This window comes from Bacillus rossius, chromosome 3, assembly GCF_032445375.1.
Source record: "Bacillus rossius redtenbacheri isolate Brsri chromosome 3, Brsri_v3, whole genome shotgun sequence".
Lineage (NCBI taxonomy): Eukaryota > Metazoa > Arthropoda > Insecta > Phasmatodea > Bacillidae > Bacillus > Bacillus rossius.
The window spans coordinates 56,535,114-56,552,049 of record NC_086332.1 but is presented as its reverse complement, the minus strand read 5'-3'; the positions used below and the strand labels follow the sequence as shown (position 1 = coordinate 56,552,049).

At 41.7% G+C, this 16,936-nt stretch overlaps 1 protein-coding gene across 1 annotated transcript in view; it reads left to right on the top strand.

The window, feature by feature from the left end:
• The window catches only part of LOC134530727 (WD repeat-containing protein 27-like), a 75,206-nt gene that overhangs the window by 47,472 nt on the left and 10,798 nt on the right, over positions 1-16,936 (top strand). The window contains exons 11-15 of the mRNA XM_063365848.1: positions 7,168-7,316; positions 9,967-10,083; positions 10,186-10,313; positions 10,963-11,057; positions 12,618-12,837. Of these exons, the coding sequence (XP_063221918.1) occupies positions 7,168-7,316; positions 9,967-10,083; positions 10,186-10,313; positions 10,963-11,057; positions 12,618-12,837 (709 nt within the window). The remainder of the gene's footprint in view (positions 1-7,167; positions 7,317-9,966; positions 10,084-10,185; positions 10,314-10,962; positions 11,058-12,617; positions 12,838-16,936) is intronic.

Sequence of the window (16,936 nt, the reverse complement as noted above, 5' to 3'; positions counted from 1 at the left end):
TGTTGGTGGTGCCCTCGTTGGTGAGGCTGGCAGTGGGGTGATCACTGCAGGTACTCGAAAGCACCCGGGGGAGTACCGCTCCTGCGTCGGTGGGCCCCCATGCACTGTGAGAGGCGCGGGGACGCGACCCCCACGAGTGCGGGCGGCCTCGTCTCGTAGCACCGTATAGATATTTCTAGGGCCAGTCTCCTCCCGTAACTTGGCCGCTAGCACCTTCGCTGCTTTCTTTTGGCCGGCCCGGTGTCTCGGCATTTAAGGGGAGGCGGACAGGAAGGCTGGTCGCGGAGGCAGGGATGGTCTTCGGTTTTTACTCCCCCAGCTGGTGTCTGACACCTGAACAAAAAAGGGGGGGGGGGGATGGTGAGAGGGGCGATCCCTCTAAATGGCGGTGGGGTGGGGTGTCTTCCCTAGGTCCCTGAGCGCGAACACAGGGCTAGGGGAGAGGCTCTGGTTCGACCTCTGTCCTTCCTCGACTCGGGGAACTCGGACGGCGATTATCACCGCCCTCCGACTTCACCTGGCCGGGAGGCTAAAGCCAAGTACGGGAGAAACACGGAGGCCCCCTGGCCTTCCCCAACACGCGGAGTTACCAGCGTAGTGTTAGGGGGACCGGAGTTGTCTCTCCTCGCCAGGCGAGAGGAAATCGGTACGCGATGTAACCGCGTAGTTCCGACTCGCTCGCTCGGCAGGTTCTGTTTCCCCCTCCAACGGGGCAAGAGGTCTGATACGCGATGTAACCGCGTAGTACCAGCCCTCTCGCTCGGCGAAGACACTCGGAGGCAGTCAGACTGACCGGCCCGGGACCCAAACTCCCTTTGGAACCAGGAATGGCGGAATTACCTGCCAAGGCCAGCTCCCGCGCAGTAGCGTGGAGAGTGAATCCGGGAACGGCTGTCGTCCGGAGATTTTCCCCCCCTGGGTTCGGACAGGAAGGCTTTGGAGGGGTGGCGGAACTGACTGGGTTTCGAGATCTTAACACAGCACGTTCTGGTAAGCAGCTTTTTTATTCACGGGAACACAGCACAAACACGAGAGTTCCCAGCCTCGGGCGGCAGCGATAGACTTCGTTGTCGCTTGGTCGCGCACGCGAAGGGCGAGACTGCTCGTCAGGAGGCGAGCGCCCTACTGCTCCTGAGGGCTCTCCGCAGGGCCCTTTTATACCTGATAGCCGGATGAAAGAAGGAGAGGGGGGGGGGGAGGAAGCCTCCCTTGCGGGCAAGGGTGGAGCGTCCTGTGCTGCGGGTCGCCGAATTGCCCAGGGGTCGAGCGCCCACCCGGCGCTCGGCCCGGTAAACGGCCGCTCGGGGCGGTGGACAATCTCTCCGAAGCTGGGAGGGGGGGCGCATGGCGACGGCTCTCGTAGATAAGACCGCCGGCGGCGCGTCAACTTATCAGCACATTAGTTACCGGTACTACTCAAACACAACCCATCCACCATCTTTACCGTAAAATTTCCTCATCTCACAGACGAAAGGTGTATGACTGGCTTATAAGATGAAAACAAAACAGACTGCGCTCTCTTGCATTTTGTCTTGATGGGAGTGTGAAGTAGACCACAGCAGTACTACAAGTCCTCTTGTCTTCCAAATGTTACATTGACTCACTCACATGGTGATTTTCTGGTAATTTTTCTAGACACTAGGATTTTTGTTACTGTGTAAACAGTTTTTCACAAAATCAAAGAATCCAGTTGATTATTGTGATTATGACAGTGTTAGTAAATAGCATAAAAATTGATATTGGTTGTTTTCATTGAAAAATTAAATATTTCGGTCAGTGTAACATTTATGATACTCTAGAATTCAGAAAAAAAGTCAGGGAATTCTGTACTTGGGTTTTGCTGAACACTGTTGAGGTGGCAAAAGGTAGAACATTGACACATTCTAGAGCACTCTGGTTCAAATCTGTTGGAAGAAACTAATTACATCGTAGCAAAGACACTTCGTTTATTTACTTCTTCACTTACAAAGCTCACTCACATAATTTTATACATCGATGACAACTAAAAAACAATGCAGGGCTGCAACTCCAACACATGAAATATCACTAATATAATAATTTACTTCCCAACACTTCCCTTTAAATTATTAATAGTTATATGTGTATCATAAGGTACAATGCACTAGACAAGACCCATTTCAATCAAAAATTTGCAATGTTTCTCCTTTGACAAAGGTTTTGTCAGCATGTCCGATACCATTTGTTCAGTAGGTAAATAACATACTTGGATGGTCTTTTGCTGGACATGTTCTCTCAGGAAATGGTAACGTATGTCAATGTGCTTAGACCTCTGACTCACGACTCTGTTTTTTGACAGACAAATGGCCCCTCTGTTATCACAATATATGATGGATGGTCCAACCTCGTGAGGCTGCAATTCTTTTATCAATTCCCTAAGCCACAGAACCTCTTGCACAGTGAAACTGAGTGCTATATATTCTGCTTCCACCGTGCTCAGTGCCACTGTTCTTTGTTTCTTGCTGTGCCAGGAGATTAGACCCCCCCATGAATTTAGAACTACAACCTGTTACTGAGTGCCTCCTGTTATTTTCGCTGCCCCAGTCTGCATCACTGAAAGCAATCATTTCCGGGTCAGAGTTCCTGTCATATTGCAGTTTCAGATTCTTTGTACCATTCAGGTACCTGAGGATGCGTTTAACGGCAACCCAATGACACATCATTGGATTACTGTTGAACTGACTGACGCAATTTACAGCTTGTGCAATGTCGGGCCTAGATATCTGACACAAATACAACAAACTACCAACCGCCTGCTGAAAAGGAACCTCTGTGTCATCTTTCTCGCTTTCTTCATAGCACTCATCACCTTCACTAAATTCTGTTGAATTTCTCGGAGTTCCCTGAAGTTTCACACCTAAATCCATGGGAGTTGCGACTGGCTTACTGTCAGACATTTTGAAGCGTACAAGGATCTCGTCGATATAGGGGCGTTGATCAATCCATAACTTGCCAGAGACACGATCCCTGGTGATGGACATCCCGAGGCAATATTTGGCTTCCCCTAGGTCCTTCATGTTGAACTTCATTTCAAGGCTTGACTTAAGCATGTTTTTAAGATTTTCGTCGTTGGAGAACAACAGGAGGTCATCAACATATATAGCGACAACAATAACACTCTCGCCTTGATGTGTGAAGTAGATGCAAGGGTCTGCTTTTGATTGGTTAAGACCCATTTCGATGAGAACTTCATGGAGGCGTTGATTCCAACACCTACCACTCTGCTTTAGGCCATACATGGCCCTCCTCAGTCGCCAGACTTTGTTGTTTGGCTTTTCTCCAATTTCATCGGGTGGTTGTACGTAAATCTCTTCTTCAAGGAAACCATGTAGGTAAGCTGCCTTGACATCCATGTGTGCAATATTGAGATCGTCTTTCGTGGCTAGGGCAAACAGGTACCTGAGTGAGGAGTATTTGACAACTGGGGAGAACACATCTTCGTAATCTATACCTGGCCTTTGGCTACATCCTTTGACGACCAAGCGAGCTTTGTAATTTGGCTGATCTGAGGAGGAGTTCTTAAGCTTGAATACCCACTTGGTTTTCAAAGGTACTCTCCCTTTTGGTAAATCAGTCCACTCATATGTTTCATTGCATGAAAAAGATTTCAACTCTTCGTCCATTGCTGCTTTCCACTTCGAAGCCTGTGGACTCTCCAGAGCTTCCCTTGGAGTCAAGGGCTCATCTTTACCTGAAGCAAAGTATGATACAAAGTCCTTGTCACTTTTAGTTTTCCGGAGGCGTGTAGACCGTCGTAGGTGGAGTTCATGTTCCAAAGGTTCCTTATCAGAAAAACCATAGAAAGGTTCTTCTGCACTGTCGGACATGTCTTCATTGGGATCACGGCTGTCATGAGTTTCTTGATCCTCACTAGTACCATCTACCTCACAACTCTCGTTTGGAAGATCAGTCAGGGGCATTGTTAAAACATCCTTGTTAGGGCTGTCTTGCGTGTGACTTCTTTCTGGTGGACTCATGACTAAAGGGTTGCTCTGGCTAAGCATTTTGCCTTCCAGAAAAATTACATCACGGCTGACAGTTATTGCTTTGGTGGTAGGGTTTATCAAGCGATATCCCTTTGTGTCTTCACTATATCCCACGAATTTCATCTTCTCAGAACGGGCGTCCCATTTTTTTCTCTTTTCTTTGGGTACTTGAACCATGGCTTCACACCCAAACAACTTCAGATGGCTCAGGTTTGGTTTCTTCGAGTACCAAGCTTCATACGGGGTTTGGACTTGGAGGGCTTTGGTGGGACTTCTATTATTCAAGTATACCGCTGTCGTAACAGCTTCTGCCCAGTATTCTTTAGGGAGGTGAGCATCTTGTAATAAACACCTAGCCTTATCGACTGTCTTTCTAATTGACCGTTCTCCCACTCCGTTCTGTTGAGGTGTATAGATGACAGTCCTTTGGTGCCTTATGCCTTTCTCTTTTAGGTATTGTGACATTTTATAATTCACGTACTCCGTCCTGTTGTCTGATCGCAGCATTTTTATCTTCCTGTTGAGCTGGTTCTCTACCAACGCACAGTACTCTCTGAAAAAGTCAGGCACTTGATCCTTGGACTTTAAGACGTAGACATGGGTGTACCTGGAATAGTCGTCCACTAAGATAAAGAAGTACCTGTTGCCTCCAAGGGAAGTGGTTTCCATCGGTCCGCACAAGTCCGTGTGAATCAATTCAAGTGGTTCCTTAGACCGATATTCACTTCTTTTGAAGGGCTGTCGACTGTGCTTCCCTAAAATGCACACTTCACAGGGTTTTGCACTGTATTCAACACTCTCGACACCGATGGCCATACACTTTAGTGAAGCCATATCTTTCCTGTTTAGGTGACCTAATCGCCTATGCCATAAATCCTGTTGTGAGGTGATGACACAGGCCCGGTGATTAGTTGGTGTATCAAGCTGGTAAACTCCTCCATGTTCTGTTGCTGTGGCAATAAGCTTGTCCTCGCTGTTGTAGATTTTTCCACCATCACCATCAAAAATGACCTTGTTGCCCTTCTGTACAATTTTGTTGACAGAGAGAAGGTTAGTGGTAATGTTTGGTGAGTAGAACACATCCCTAACCTCAACAACATCGTCTCTCCCAGACACTGAAACACTGATATTTATGTTCCCCACTGATTCTGTTTTAATTGTCTCGCCATTCGCAGTGAAGATTTCCATCTCACTTTTATTTGAATCCTTAGAATGTCTGTACTTGGTGAGGTGCATTGAGGCACATGAGTCTAGATACCAACGTTCACATTCATTTGATGAATTAGAGAATAAGCATGCAAGAAATGCACTTCGGTCCTCTCCCTCCATCCGTTTTGCTCTACCTTCACCAGTTCTAGTTTGGCTTCGGCACTCAGCCGCAAAATGTCCTACCTTGTTGCAATTATAACATCGGAATGTGTGAGGCCATCTCCTTTCAGGTTTGTTTACATTTAAGTAGTTCCTGTTGTTGCTGGCGGGATGTGTCTTATTTCGTTGACCACTGTAGAGTGCTGAATCTCCTGGTTTGCTTTCACTACATTTTACATCCTGCAAAAGCTTGATTTTAATGGTGTCTGCGGTAATCTGAGTACCAGAATTCTCTAATGCCATTATCATTGGTTTGTATTCGTCCGGTAGGCCTGCCAGCAACAACGTGCCAATCCATTCGTCTGAGATGTCAAATTTAATTTCCCGGAGCCGCTGTGCCGTAGATATAATTTGATTGACGTACTCTTCGACAGAACTGCAATTATCTAGCCGGGTGAAGATCAGTTGTCTGAGTAACCCTACCTTGCGAGTCAGTCCCGAGTCCTCGAACAAAGTTTGTATGGTGTCCCAAGCTTCTTTCGATGTACAGCATTTTTCAATGTGGTGGATTAGGTCCTTTTCCACCAGCAACGATATCTTCGCTAGTGCTTTACCGTCTTTTCGTTTTTCGTTTTCATCTGTGATACCCTCATTTACGACATCCCAGTGGTCATCCAGCTTTAAAAGGGCCCTCATGTGGAATTTCCAAGAACAGTAGTTCTCGCGCCCTTTTAATTTCTCAACGAAGTTCAATGCATTCGCCGCCATGATACTTAAAGTGCGGAAAAACAAACAAAACAAAATTAAAATATTCGCGTACACGCACGAATGTCTCCGATTTCTTTTTCAATTACAGTTCCTGGGCCCATAACCCATGTTGGAAGAAACTAATTACATCGTAGCAAAGACACTTCGTTTATTTACTTCTTCACTTACAAAGCTCACTCACATAATTTTATACATCGATGACAACTAAAAAACCATGCAGGGCTGCAACTCCAACACATGAAATATCACTAATATAATAATTTACTTCCCAACAAAATCTCTGTTAAACCAAGTTTTGATTTCCCATGGTTCCTTGAGATCACTCCAGGAAATTGCTAGGAGGGTTCCTTACAGTAGACTGTGACCAATTCCTTCCCCAGTACCCTTGATTGTGCATGTGTTATCATCTCAAATGACCTTGCGGTCAAAACGACCTATACCCAAGTTGGAAAAAAAAACTCCAAAGCTTCAGTTGATACCTACCTTTTTTTTCTTCATGAAAACCACACACTGTTTCTGTATGAAACCTGCTTATAAGAACCATTTAAATGACCACTTTATTTTCACACCAACATGCCATGTTTAAAATAAATATTCAAAATACATACATTAAGTTACCAATGCAAACTTAAAAAATAAACTTTAATGCATGATTTTTTTTCCTGTTCATGGCATTAAAATGTCAAATCAAAATAAAAGATTGAACTTTGATTAATTTCCTGTAATAACACTTATTTTTTAATGTATGGTCACTGCTTTAAATTCCAAATGGGAAAAATTATTCTGGAAGTCTGAGTTTTTGGGTTGTAAGGCGGAGTGTACGTATGATGTTCCTGGTAATAACATCCAGCTACATGGGCACCTTTTCTGACATTGGATTCTAACACAGTGTTTTCAATGCTGATTACACTCACACGTACTTTGTCATGTCACGAGAGCGCATGGACGTGAAGCAAGGGTTGCATGTCTCTTGTCGGGCACTAGCCCCGGGTACATAGTTTGTCTTGGGAGGAGCCCACCGACTAAAACTTAATTATGTGGAGGGAGCTTTATTGTTATTACCCAGTATTTGAAATGTTCTGTTCAGGAAATGGGAAACACATTGCTTGCAGTTCCAATCGTTCAGATATTTGTGTGCTACAACTTGATAAGCTTGATGCTGAAAATGGTTGGAGTCTTTTTGGCCACAACAAGCAGATAAACTCTCTGCACTTCAGTCTGGACTCCAAGTGGATGGTACGAGTACATGTCTTTGGCTATTTACACGTATTATTATAAACAATAAACATTCTGATTATTGAAATTTTTGGAGCTTATTTATCACATCCATGCACTTCTGCTGTGCTGTTACTAGGTTTGTATTGCAAATTATAGTATGTGTGACATTGTATTTTTTAAAGCATTTATTTCCTTGATGCATGTTGACCACTGTATATCCTATCTTATCATATCTTACTAATCCTATCTTAAGGCTGCCAGTGGCAGCATAATTTATAAGTTTCTTAACATCCTTTTGTCAGTGAATAATTTTGAATTTTATAAAGATAAAAGTACTTTTCATACCAATAATTGGTTTTGATTAGCTTGTGTGTTAAATTGCACAAGGAAAAATATCATAAAACATAAATCTGCAAATAAACATAAATGCTGACAAATAGGTTAGCCAGAGAGGTTTCTCCAGAAAGCAGCAAGCTAGAAAACTAGAGGACTCACCTTTTATATCATGTTGCAATGATTGATGAGATTTTGAGTGTTGGAAAGAGAAATGAGCTTCAGTCACAAAGAGAACAAAAAGTAGTCTGTAACCATGTGAAAATGTGCTTCATTGGAAAAGCCACAAGCATATGCAATTTTTTTTTTTTTTTAAAGTTAAAAGGAGTAATTATCATTATTGGCAGTCATGGACAAAATGTAATCATGTTATCAAAAAAGTCATTGAAAGGGGGAATGCTTTACATGAATACATTTTTAAGTTTATTATTAAAGAAAACTTTAAATGGTGAAGCTCAGTAATTTTATTTACATGCTTTCGTAATACATCTCTACACTATATAAAACAAGTCATGTAATGTAGTGTATATACATAAATGTTTTGTAGTAAAGGGGCAAAGCCGTGGAGGGAAACCTATGGGTTTAGTCATGTATTCCATGTGAACAAAGTTGCGGGCAAAAGCTTGTAGTCATTTGTATGTATAAATTTGTTTAAATGACACTTAGGTTAATAATAATAAAGTTAAATATTAAATAGATCAATAATAAAGTTAAAGTTAAGTTGACGTCGACTGGGGCTACGCCCTACCTAAGCCCGATGTGCCTCACGTCTCGCCCTTGCAGGCCCCCTCCTCCCACCACCTCCCTCTATGACCCTGGCGTTTCAAATCACCCTCCGTAGTGTGTGTGTGCGTGTGTCGGCCCGCGCCCACCGGGGGGACGTCAGTGCTTCGCTCCCGAATGATGCCGAGTATGGACGAACATTCCCGAGGCAGACTTTATTTTAATATTAAATTAGTTACGTAATTTTATTGTTTTCAGCCAATAGGCTAATTTAATTAAGGGTTTATTCCTTTTCTGGTGGCACGCTTTATTTAAATACATTTTAACAGCCGTTGGCCGGATTTGAGTGGTGGACCCGCCTCGAGGGCGCGCCGGAAGGTTGCCTGAGGCAAGGAGTCTCACGTGCCCGTCATCTGCAACTCTCTCGAATATTACTGATCCGCGTCCATCTGGCTATTTAATTAATATAAATCATTTTTTTTAACTTCAGGACTTACCTCGGGTAGTAAACTGTTTTATTTCAGTTTTATTTAATTAACATTTCAGTGTCTTTTGAGCTCGTGGCCACGCAGGGAGAGGACTGAGGCGTGTGGGCCACCTTTGAGAGCCTACCTTATTGTGTGTTTTAATAAATAGTGTGACTCCCGCTGATAGGGGATGTAATTACTTGTTTTTATTTATACTGGGGGAAACGGACCTCGCTGCACACGGGCGACGTCACTGCCCTGAGAATAGAGTCGCCGGGTCCACATGCCCGTAACACATGTGGTGGGCCCTAGGTATAAAGCCAAGTACATATATCCGAAATCTGAACCCCCTTTGCGACACCACAGTATAACATATCAAGCCCAAAACATGTGTGCTGCTTTACAAATTGTTGCAACACATTTATGTTATTAATGTTCGCAGGCTTTTACGGCCATTGTTTGAAGTAGCTTGGCTTCTGGGTTGTAGCCGTGTCCTTGGCGAATAATTCACCGACGTTTCGGTCGACATTGCAGTCGCCATCAGGGAACAGTTACCTACTGAGGTTCTTACCAGTTTTCCTGCCTTTATATACTCTCGCCTGAGGGGAAGGTGCTTACTGATTGGCTACAGCTGTGGGCCAATAAGTGTTTTCCTTTCTTCTGGTTGGCTGGGCTGTTTTGCCAATCGGGGGCGATCTGTCTGATGTTGGATGTGGAGCTATGTTTTGAGAATTTTTAAAGAGTGGGTTACATATTTTGCTTAATTTGTAGTTATCTTCTCTATTAATGTTTGCTGGGTGTTTTAATATTTCTACTGATTCTCGAATGTACCTTTTCTTGTATTGTCGGATGTTGGATATGGTGTGGAATTGGTCGATTGCCTGATTGGCAAAACAGCCCAGCCAACCAGAAGAAAGGAAGACTCTGATTGGCCCACAGCTGAAGCCAATCAGGAAGCACCTTCCCCTCAGGCGAGAGTATATAAAGGCAGGAAAACTGGTAAGAACGTCAGTAGGTAACTGCTCCCTGATGATGGCGACTGCAATGTCGACAGAAACGTTGGTGAATTATTCGCCAAGGACACTGCTACAACCCAGAAGCCAAGCTACTACATTTACGTTGTTCTAAATCCTCTTGTCCTGCAGGTCAGTAGCTCAGCAGATGGTTCTGCCAAAGTTTGGGACTGGAATCACAGGCGTTGTATGTTGAACATTGATAACACAGTGGGTTTGAAACACAGCAAAAAAACCTTGAGTAATAAGGTGGGTACTAGGACTTAGCTATTTATTTCCTCTTTTAAAATTGGTTTTCATAATTGGGGCACACGTGCTGTACTGGATTTCAAGACAGTTTATTGGTTTCAGAATCAGAGTTTGGGGCCCGTGACACAAGCCAGGTTCTTCTACATGGACCAGTTCGTCCTGCTGGCAGAACGCGGGTGTTTGATGCTTGTATCGCACACACTGCATGGAGAGCCACTCACTCCTCAGAGGTGCGAGGTTGATCAAGCACTTTGATAACAGCCCTTTAGAGAGACATTCTGAGCATATTCTCTTGGAGAGTGCCTAGTTCAGACACATATACTCGGCAGATAATAAGAACTTATGGTTTCATGGCCTTGTGTCTTGCTATTAGTGTATTGTAATTTGTAATGTTTCATTTGATAAAAAAATGAAATTGAAATATTATTGTCTAAGTGTGCAAGATTAATATATTGTTATTGGTGTTGATTTTACACTCTTTATGTGTTTACTGCGTGGTCTTATGAACGAGTAGTAGTACCAGTCAAGTTGCTTAACTGTCTAGGGACTAGATTCAGGTGCTTTGCAAGTCTGTTGTTGATTACTGATAAGCACATGTCATCCTGGCTGTGCACTCAGACTAACCGAAACTTAGCTAGAAAATAAGATTACCAAAAATAAAGAGAAATTTATTCCATCAAAATTAATATCAGATTTAAAAAACAGGAATTATCTGAATTAGATTTTTTTTCTTCTTATTTTAGGTAATCCATGGTTATGAAGAGTTTGTACTAAGAAGATTGTGCTGAACTTCAGTCAGAACTACAGTTGCAAGAAGTGAAAACATGCACAGTACTGAAACAACTCTGATGTAAGATGTTTGATTTTTGTTGGTTACAGCAAGTCCGACACAGTTAACTGGAAGTGCATCCGGAGGATCGACATGAATACTCAGCAGGTTACCTGCTTCAGTGCAGCCAACCAGTTCCACTCTTGTATCCTTCGTTTGCCGTGATTGTTGTGAAAGTACCTACTCTAGTAATAATATTTACTTCAATAGTACATTTCTCTAGTAGTGATGTGAATTCCATAGCTAAAAAATGGGATTTTTAAATTATGTATCTATTTTATTTACATATTTACATTAGAATTTGTAGCAGATTGTGTGCGGCTAAATCAAATAAAGTAAACTCTCAATTATTTGAAGTAACTGTAGAACTTTTGAATAAAACTGATTCTTAAGCAATCTCAGTGAAAAGGTATTGTGTTGCAGGCTTGTGCAAAGCTTCGACTAAGTGATTTGACTTCGCCAGTAAATTTGCTTTGGTTTTATTTGAAGCTTTGGTTGAGATGCAAAGCTTCACATTTGTTGCAAAGCTTTAAAACATTGGAAGCCTAAGATTCACCCATGAATATATATATATATATATATATATATATATATATATATATATATATATATATATATATATATATATATATATATATATATATATATATATATATATATATATATATATATATATATATATATATATATATATATATATATATATATATATATATATATATATATATATATATATATATATATAGAGTTGTATATGTTTTGCTTGAATAAAGTAGGTTACATAAAAAAATCAAAAGTTGGAACTATGTTTGTTTTAATGAATGCTCAATATTAATATTATGCATGGTTATTATATATTTTTTGTTGAATATGTTTTGCATAGCGCCCAACTGGTTAATCACATATTCAGTTAAAAATTACAAATGTTAAACAATAATTTTTTTACTTCAATCCTGTATTTTATAAAATAGTGTAATACAGCTTTGCCAAAAACAATTTGACTTAGCAAATCTTTTAATCATTTGATTTGATATTTACTTCGCATCAAAGAAACAGTATTCACACAGAACTATTGTATTGTACTTTGTACAGTTGGTATGCCAAATATGAAAAACAAAATTACTTGAAAAAACATTGGTTGAAAACTGCAGTCAAGATTGTTTAAAATGACTCCAGTAACATTACTCTTGCAGTTTCCTTGACCTTTGCGCGATAGTGCGGCACTATTAATACAATTCTTTGAAAAACTCTCACCTTTTTCTTTTCTTGTACCTAGCTGTCTGCAGTCTAGAACTGGCCTAACTTACTTATCTCTTTATTCCCATGCATAAGGCATCTTGAGTTGCAGTTATCAACATGAGATGCAACCTTTGTACTCTCTATAACTAATTTATTCTTTACATTGTCACATGTATTCAACCGATGGTGTTAAGAGGATTGTATGATAGAACAGCAGTGTGTCCTGATGTGACTGAGACAGCAACCCAAAGAATTGTATGAAGCTGTTATTGGGGCACTGATAAAACGAAGGGATGCGTGCATAAATATTAGCGAAGTTTAAGTTGATAAATGAAAATAGTTTTGAAGTTATGATCACTGATAAATATCTATAGTGATACACTTAATGACTTCAAATTGCTGATCCGGTGCGGGGACCTGAAAGCACTTGTGGAAGGAGGGGCTCCTTGACGAAGCCTGCGGACAGACCTGGGGATCTGCGGCTGCTCGAGCCGGGCCATCAAGGTGTTTGACCTGAACGCGGAGCGGCCGTGCCTGGAGCTGGCCGAGGCCCACCCGCGCCCCCCGCACCGCGTCGTGCAGCTCGAGGGCTCCCCCTGCGCATCCCACCCCGCTGCTGCGCATGACCTCTTCCTCTCGGCCGCCGTGCGCGACGGCGCCCGGCTGTGGGACCTGCGCTCCGCCAGGTGGGGGACCACTTAACCAGAATACCCCGGAGAAGTTGTTATGCAGTACAGTGGTGTCCAAGACAAGTTGCAGTGTACATCTATTTCAACACGTCACTATAACTAGGGGTGTTTTAAAACTTTCCACACATTACGTACAAATATGTAGTTCTAGTGATAATGGTAAAGTGTCATGTTGAACACAAAAACATACCACTTATTAGGGCATACTGTATCTTTAGTACAAATGAAAATTGTGTGGAGGTTGACTGAGAAATGGGGAAAAAATTAAAACTGTCGCTTCAGTAATATGTATGACTAGGGACTTGAAAAAACTGTGATTGCGATAAACTAAAAAAAATAATGTGAATTTGGATGTTTTGAAGTCAAAACGCAATTTTCTAATTTCTACACAAATAAAAGAAATGTTATGTTTCCTACTGAGCTCCGTGTTTTGTACCTCTTCTCCCCATCACAAAGAATCATCACAACCATCACCATATTGCCACATGCTAGGCCGAGGACTGGAGAGCTTAGTTGAAAAAGCACATGCTCTGCCTCTAATTGTGACACGTATGCCTGTTTTGACTGCTGTTTTTATTTTACTCCCTGTGAAGTGTCGCTTCGGTTGACAGATGATGGGATAACACTTCCAAATTTCTTGGAAAGGGAGAGAGAGAGAGAGCACTAATGGAGCTCTTGCAAGGTCCTTCTTCCTTCCTTGCCTCTCTTTGTTTCGGCTGTGAAGTCAGTCCCCTCTCCATCCTCTCGTCCGCACATGCCACCCCCATTTGTCCCCGCACTCTTTACTTCTGTTTCTACGTTTGCTTTCCGAAGGACGTTATAACGGTTCGTTATATACAAAATAAACAGTTCAACGCCGATTGTAATTTTTGTTGTTTTTTTATTTTTTTTCAAACAGAATGCCCCGACGAATCCAAACACAATGGTTCATTCACTCGTTCCACATGTATATCTGACTGTTGAAAATTGCTCGTAGTTCGCATGATGAGAATTAACGGAAAAATAGCGTTCTTCAGCAATGTTTTGCTGCAAATACATGAAGTCAGTGCGGCCTCAAACGTGGCCGCACCCAGCGAAACCGAATTTCGCCCCGAGCCAAATGCCGACGAAGGTGGCCGCAATTTCTAATTAGTTACTGTCCGAAAGAAATATATAAAAAAAAATTAGTTTAATTTAATATTCAGCATGGCTCTGACCACCCACGTTAAATTATCTATTAGCAAATTATTGCATAATTTAGCGAGAAGCCACCGAACGCGACCTGCTGGGGCAGCGATCGACAGACGACTGGTGAACTCATGCCACACTCTTCTCCACGCAGGGAGTAGACGTCACATGACCTCACCGACCAATCACACGCACTCTTCATTCACGCTTACAGATACAAGCCAATCAGAGAACAAGTTACACTACATTTATCGCTCTTGTCACTCCTTCACATTTATTCTCATCTCCATTGCTGATCTTCAATTTTGTTGCACCTGGTTTTTCCTCCTTGTACACCACGTCAATCTCATCGAATGTCACGTCTCGACACTTGTACGTTGCCTGTCACAGGGTCCCATACCCTATAACCGTTAGGGCTGTAGCCAACCATTCTTGTCGGTTTGGCTCTAGTGTCCAGCTTGTCCTTCTGTGGCAACTTCACCGCCCATGCCTTGGTTCCGAAAATCTTCAATTTTGTATGGTCAATCTTCCCAAGAAAGAGCTCTGCTGGAATTTTCCCTTCAAGTTCCGCTGTAGGGGACCGATTGAGCTGATATGCTGCGGTGCGTACCGCCTCACCCCATAAATATTTGGGCAGGTTTGTTTCTGCGAACATGGTTCTCACTTTGTCCAGTAATGTTTTGTTTAGTCTCTCACTTAACCCATTCATTTGCGGCGAGTACGGAGCTATGTATTCCAGTTGGATGCCATTCTCCGTGCAGAATGTTCTCAGTTTTTTGGAAGAGAACTCTCCTCCATTGTCGCACCTCACCCTGCTTGTGCACTTTGTTCCAAACTGGGATTCTAACAGTTTTATGTAATTCATTAGATTTCCCGCAGCCTCATCTTTGGACTTGAGTAGGAATATCACACAAAAATGTGAGTGGTCATCAGTGATGGTCTGATAGTACCGCTCACCACTATTCGTAGGTGGAGTGACAGGACCCCCTACGTCTGTGTGAAGTAATTCTCCAACACTGTAGGATCTTGGTGCATTACGTTTTGGAAATGGTAGTCTACTGGCTTTTCCTTGCCGGTAAGAGTCGCACACTTTATTTAAATGTGGCAACCCCATAGACCTCAAACTCGCCCTGTTCAGGTGTCCAAGTCGCCTGTGCCACAGATCTTCTATCTCCCCTAAACAACAACGCTCCAGCTTCTGCAATGAAAACGTGGCTTCATATAGCTTTCCAGATGCATAGCATACAACATTTAGGCCATTGTCATCCACTATTTCAGCTTTCTTAGCACTAAAGGTAATGTGTTTGCCTGAATTGACCACTTTTGTCACCGATAGCAGGTTAAACGTAAGGCCTGATACAATAAGAGCTTCCAGTTTTATTTTTACACCGCCTTTGACTAGTCTTAGTGTTCCCCTTTGGTTTGAAGTCAGCTCTTCCCCATTGGCCACCTTTATCTTTATAGGATTTACAAGAACTTCAATGCTTTCCAAGCATTACTTTTATCCTGAGTTATGTTCGCTTCTCCCAATATCACTGTTTCTCTGATTCCTACCTCGATATCTATTCCCCCGATCATGGAAAACATCTCTGTTAAAATGCTTTTCCACCTTGGGACAGTTTGCCACAAAGTGACGGGTATCTCCACATCTAAAACACTTCCTGCGTGATCTTGATGCAATAAATGAGGATTCTTTGCTCATAGCTTCTGCTTGCATATGGTTCATTTTAATTTCTGCATCAAGTAATCTCGATTTCACAAAATCCATTGTTAATTCGGTGTCCATAGTTTCAAGGACTGTGATGACATTCTCATAACGTTCGGACATGGTTAGCAACAGATGACAGACTTTGTCATCTTGCTCTAGGGCAGACCCCATCCCCTCAAGATCGCTTATCAAACTGTCAAACTTGTTGAAGTGCTCTTGCAAAGGTGTGTTACATTTCAATGTTAAAAGTTTCTTCCTAATCAACAGCTTTGATATTGCACTCTTCCTGTCGAAGATCTTGTCCAATGCGGTAAACATGTCAGAGGCAGTTTTTGCATCCCTGACATAGTCAATGTGGCGATCGGTCACACAATTTATAACCAAATTCTTAGCCTTTTTATCTGCAGTATTTGCTTTCTTCAGCTCTTCTCCCACCATCTCCATCATTTTTACTCCTCCATCGACCACCCATCTCACCTCTTTTTCATCCAATAGTGAAAGAACGCAAAATTTCCAATTTTTATAGTTCGTGTCGGTTAGCTGCGGGTATAATATGGAAGAGCTGGCCGCCATGTCATCGACGCTGCAACCCAATCACTTAAGATTTTATTTTTTAAACCGAGTGTCTCAGAAATTAATTCACTTCCCGATCGCGCCACGCACATTACCTACTTGTCTTCTCTTTCTTAACCCTCTCGTACATATCTGTGTATTGAAAGGTATAAAAAATATTCATATGAATTTTTTAGTAGTTTTTGATGATAACAACTCTATAAAATAGTTACAAAATTTTTTTAGCAATGTTTACATAAAAAAAATTAAGTGCCTCATATGAGGCTTGCGTGTTTTAAAGTAGACTTAAATTTTCAAATACATAATCATCATATGCGATACATTAATCATCAGTTTTTAAAATATTTTGCACAAATCATTAAAATTACATTTTAATATAATTTATAAAAAAATTAAATTAAATATTACAACATTCACTTCCAAAATGTCTAAATTTCACATTTCAGTATTCTGAAAATACGTTGTGTAGTTAGCGAATTGTTTGAAATGCTTCAAATCATTCTGGTCACAATAATCCATTGTAAAATTTTTAAAATATGTAAGCTAAATCAGGAATTTAATTCTAATTATAAAAATATTTATCACATTTAATTATTCAGCTGTGGAAATAAAACGTAATAATATTTACACTAAATTTTAAAATATATT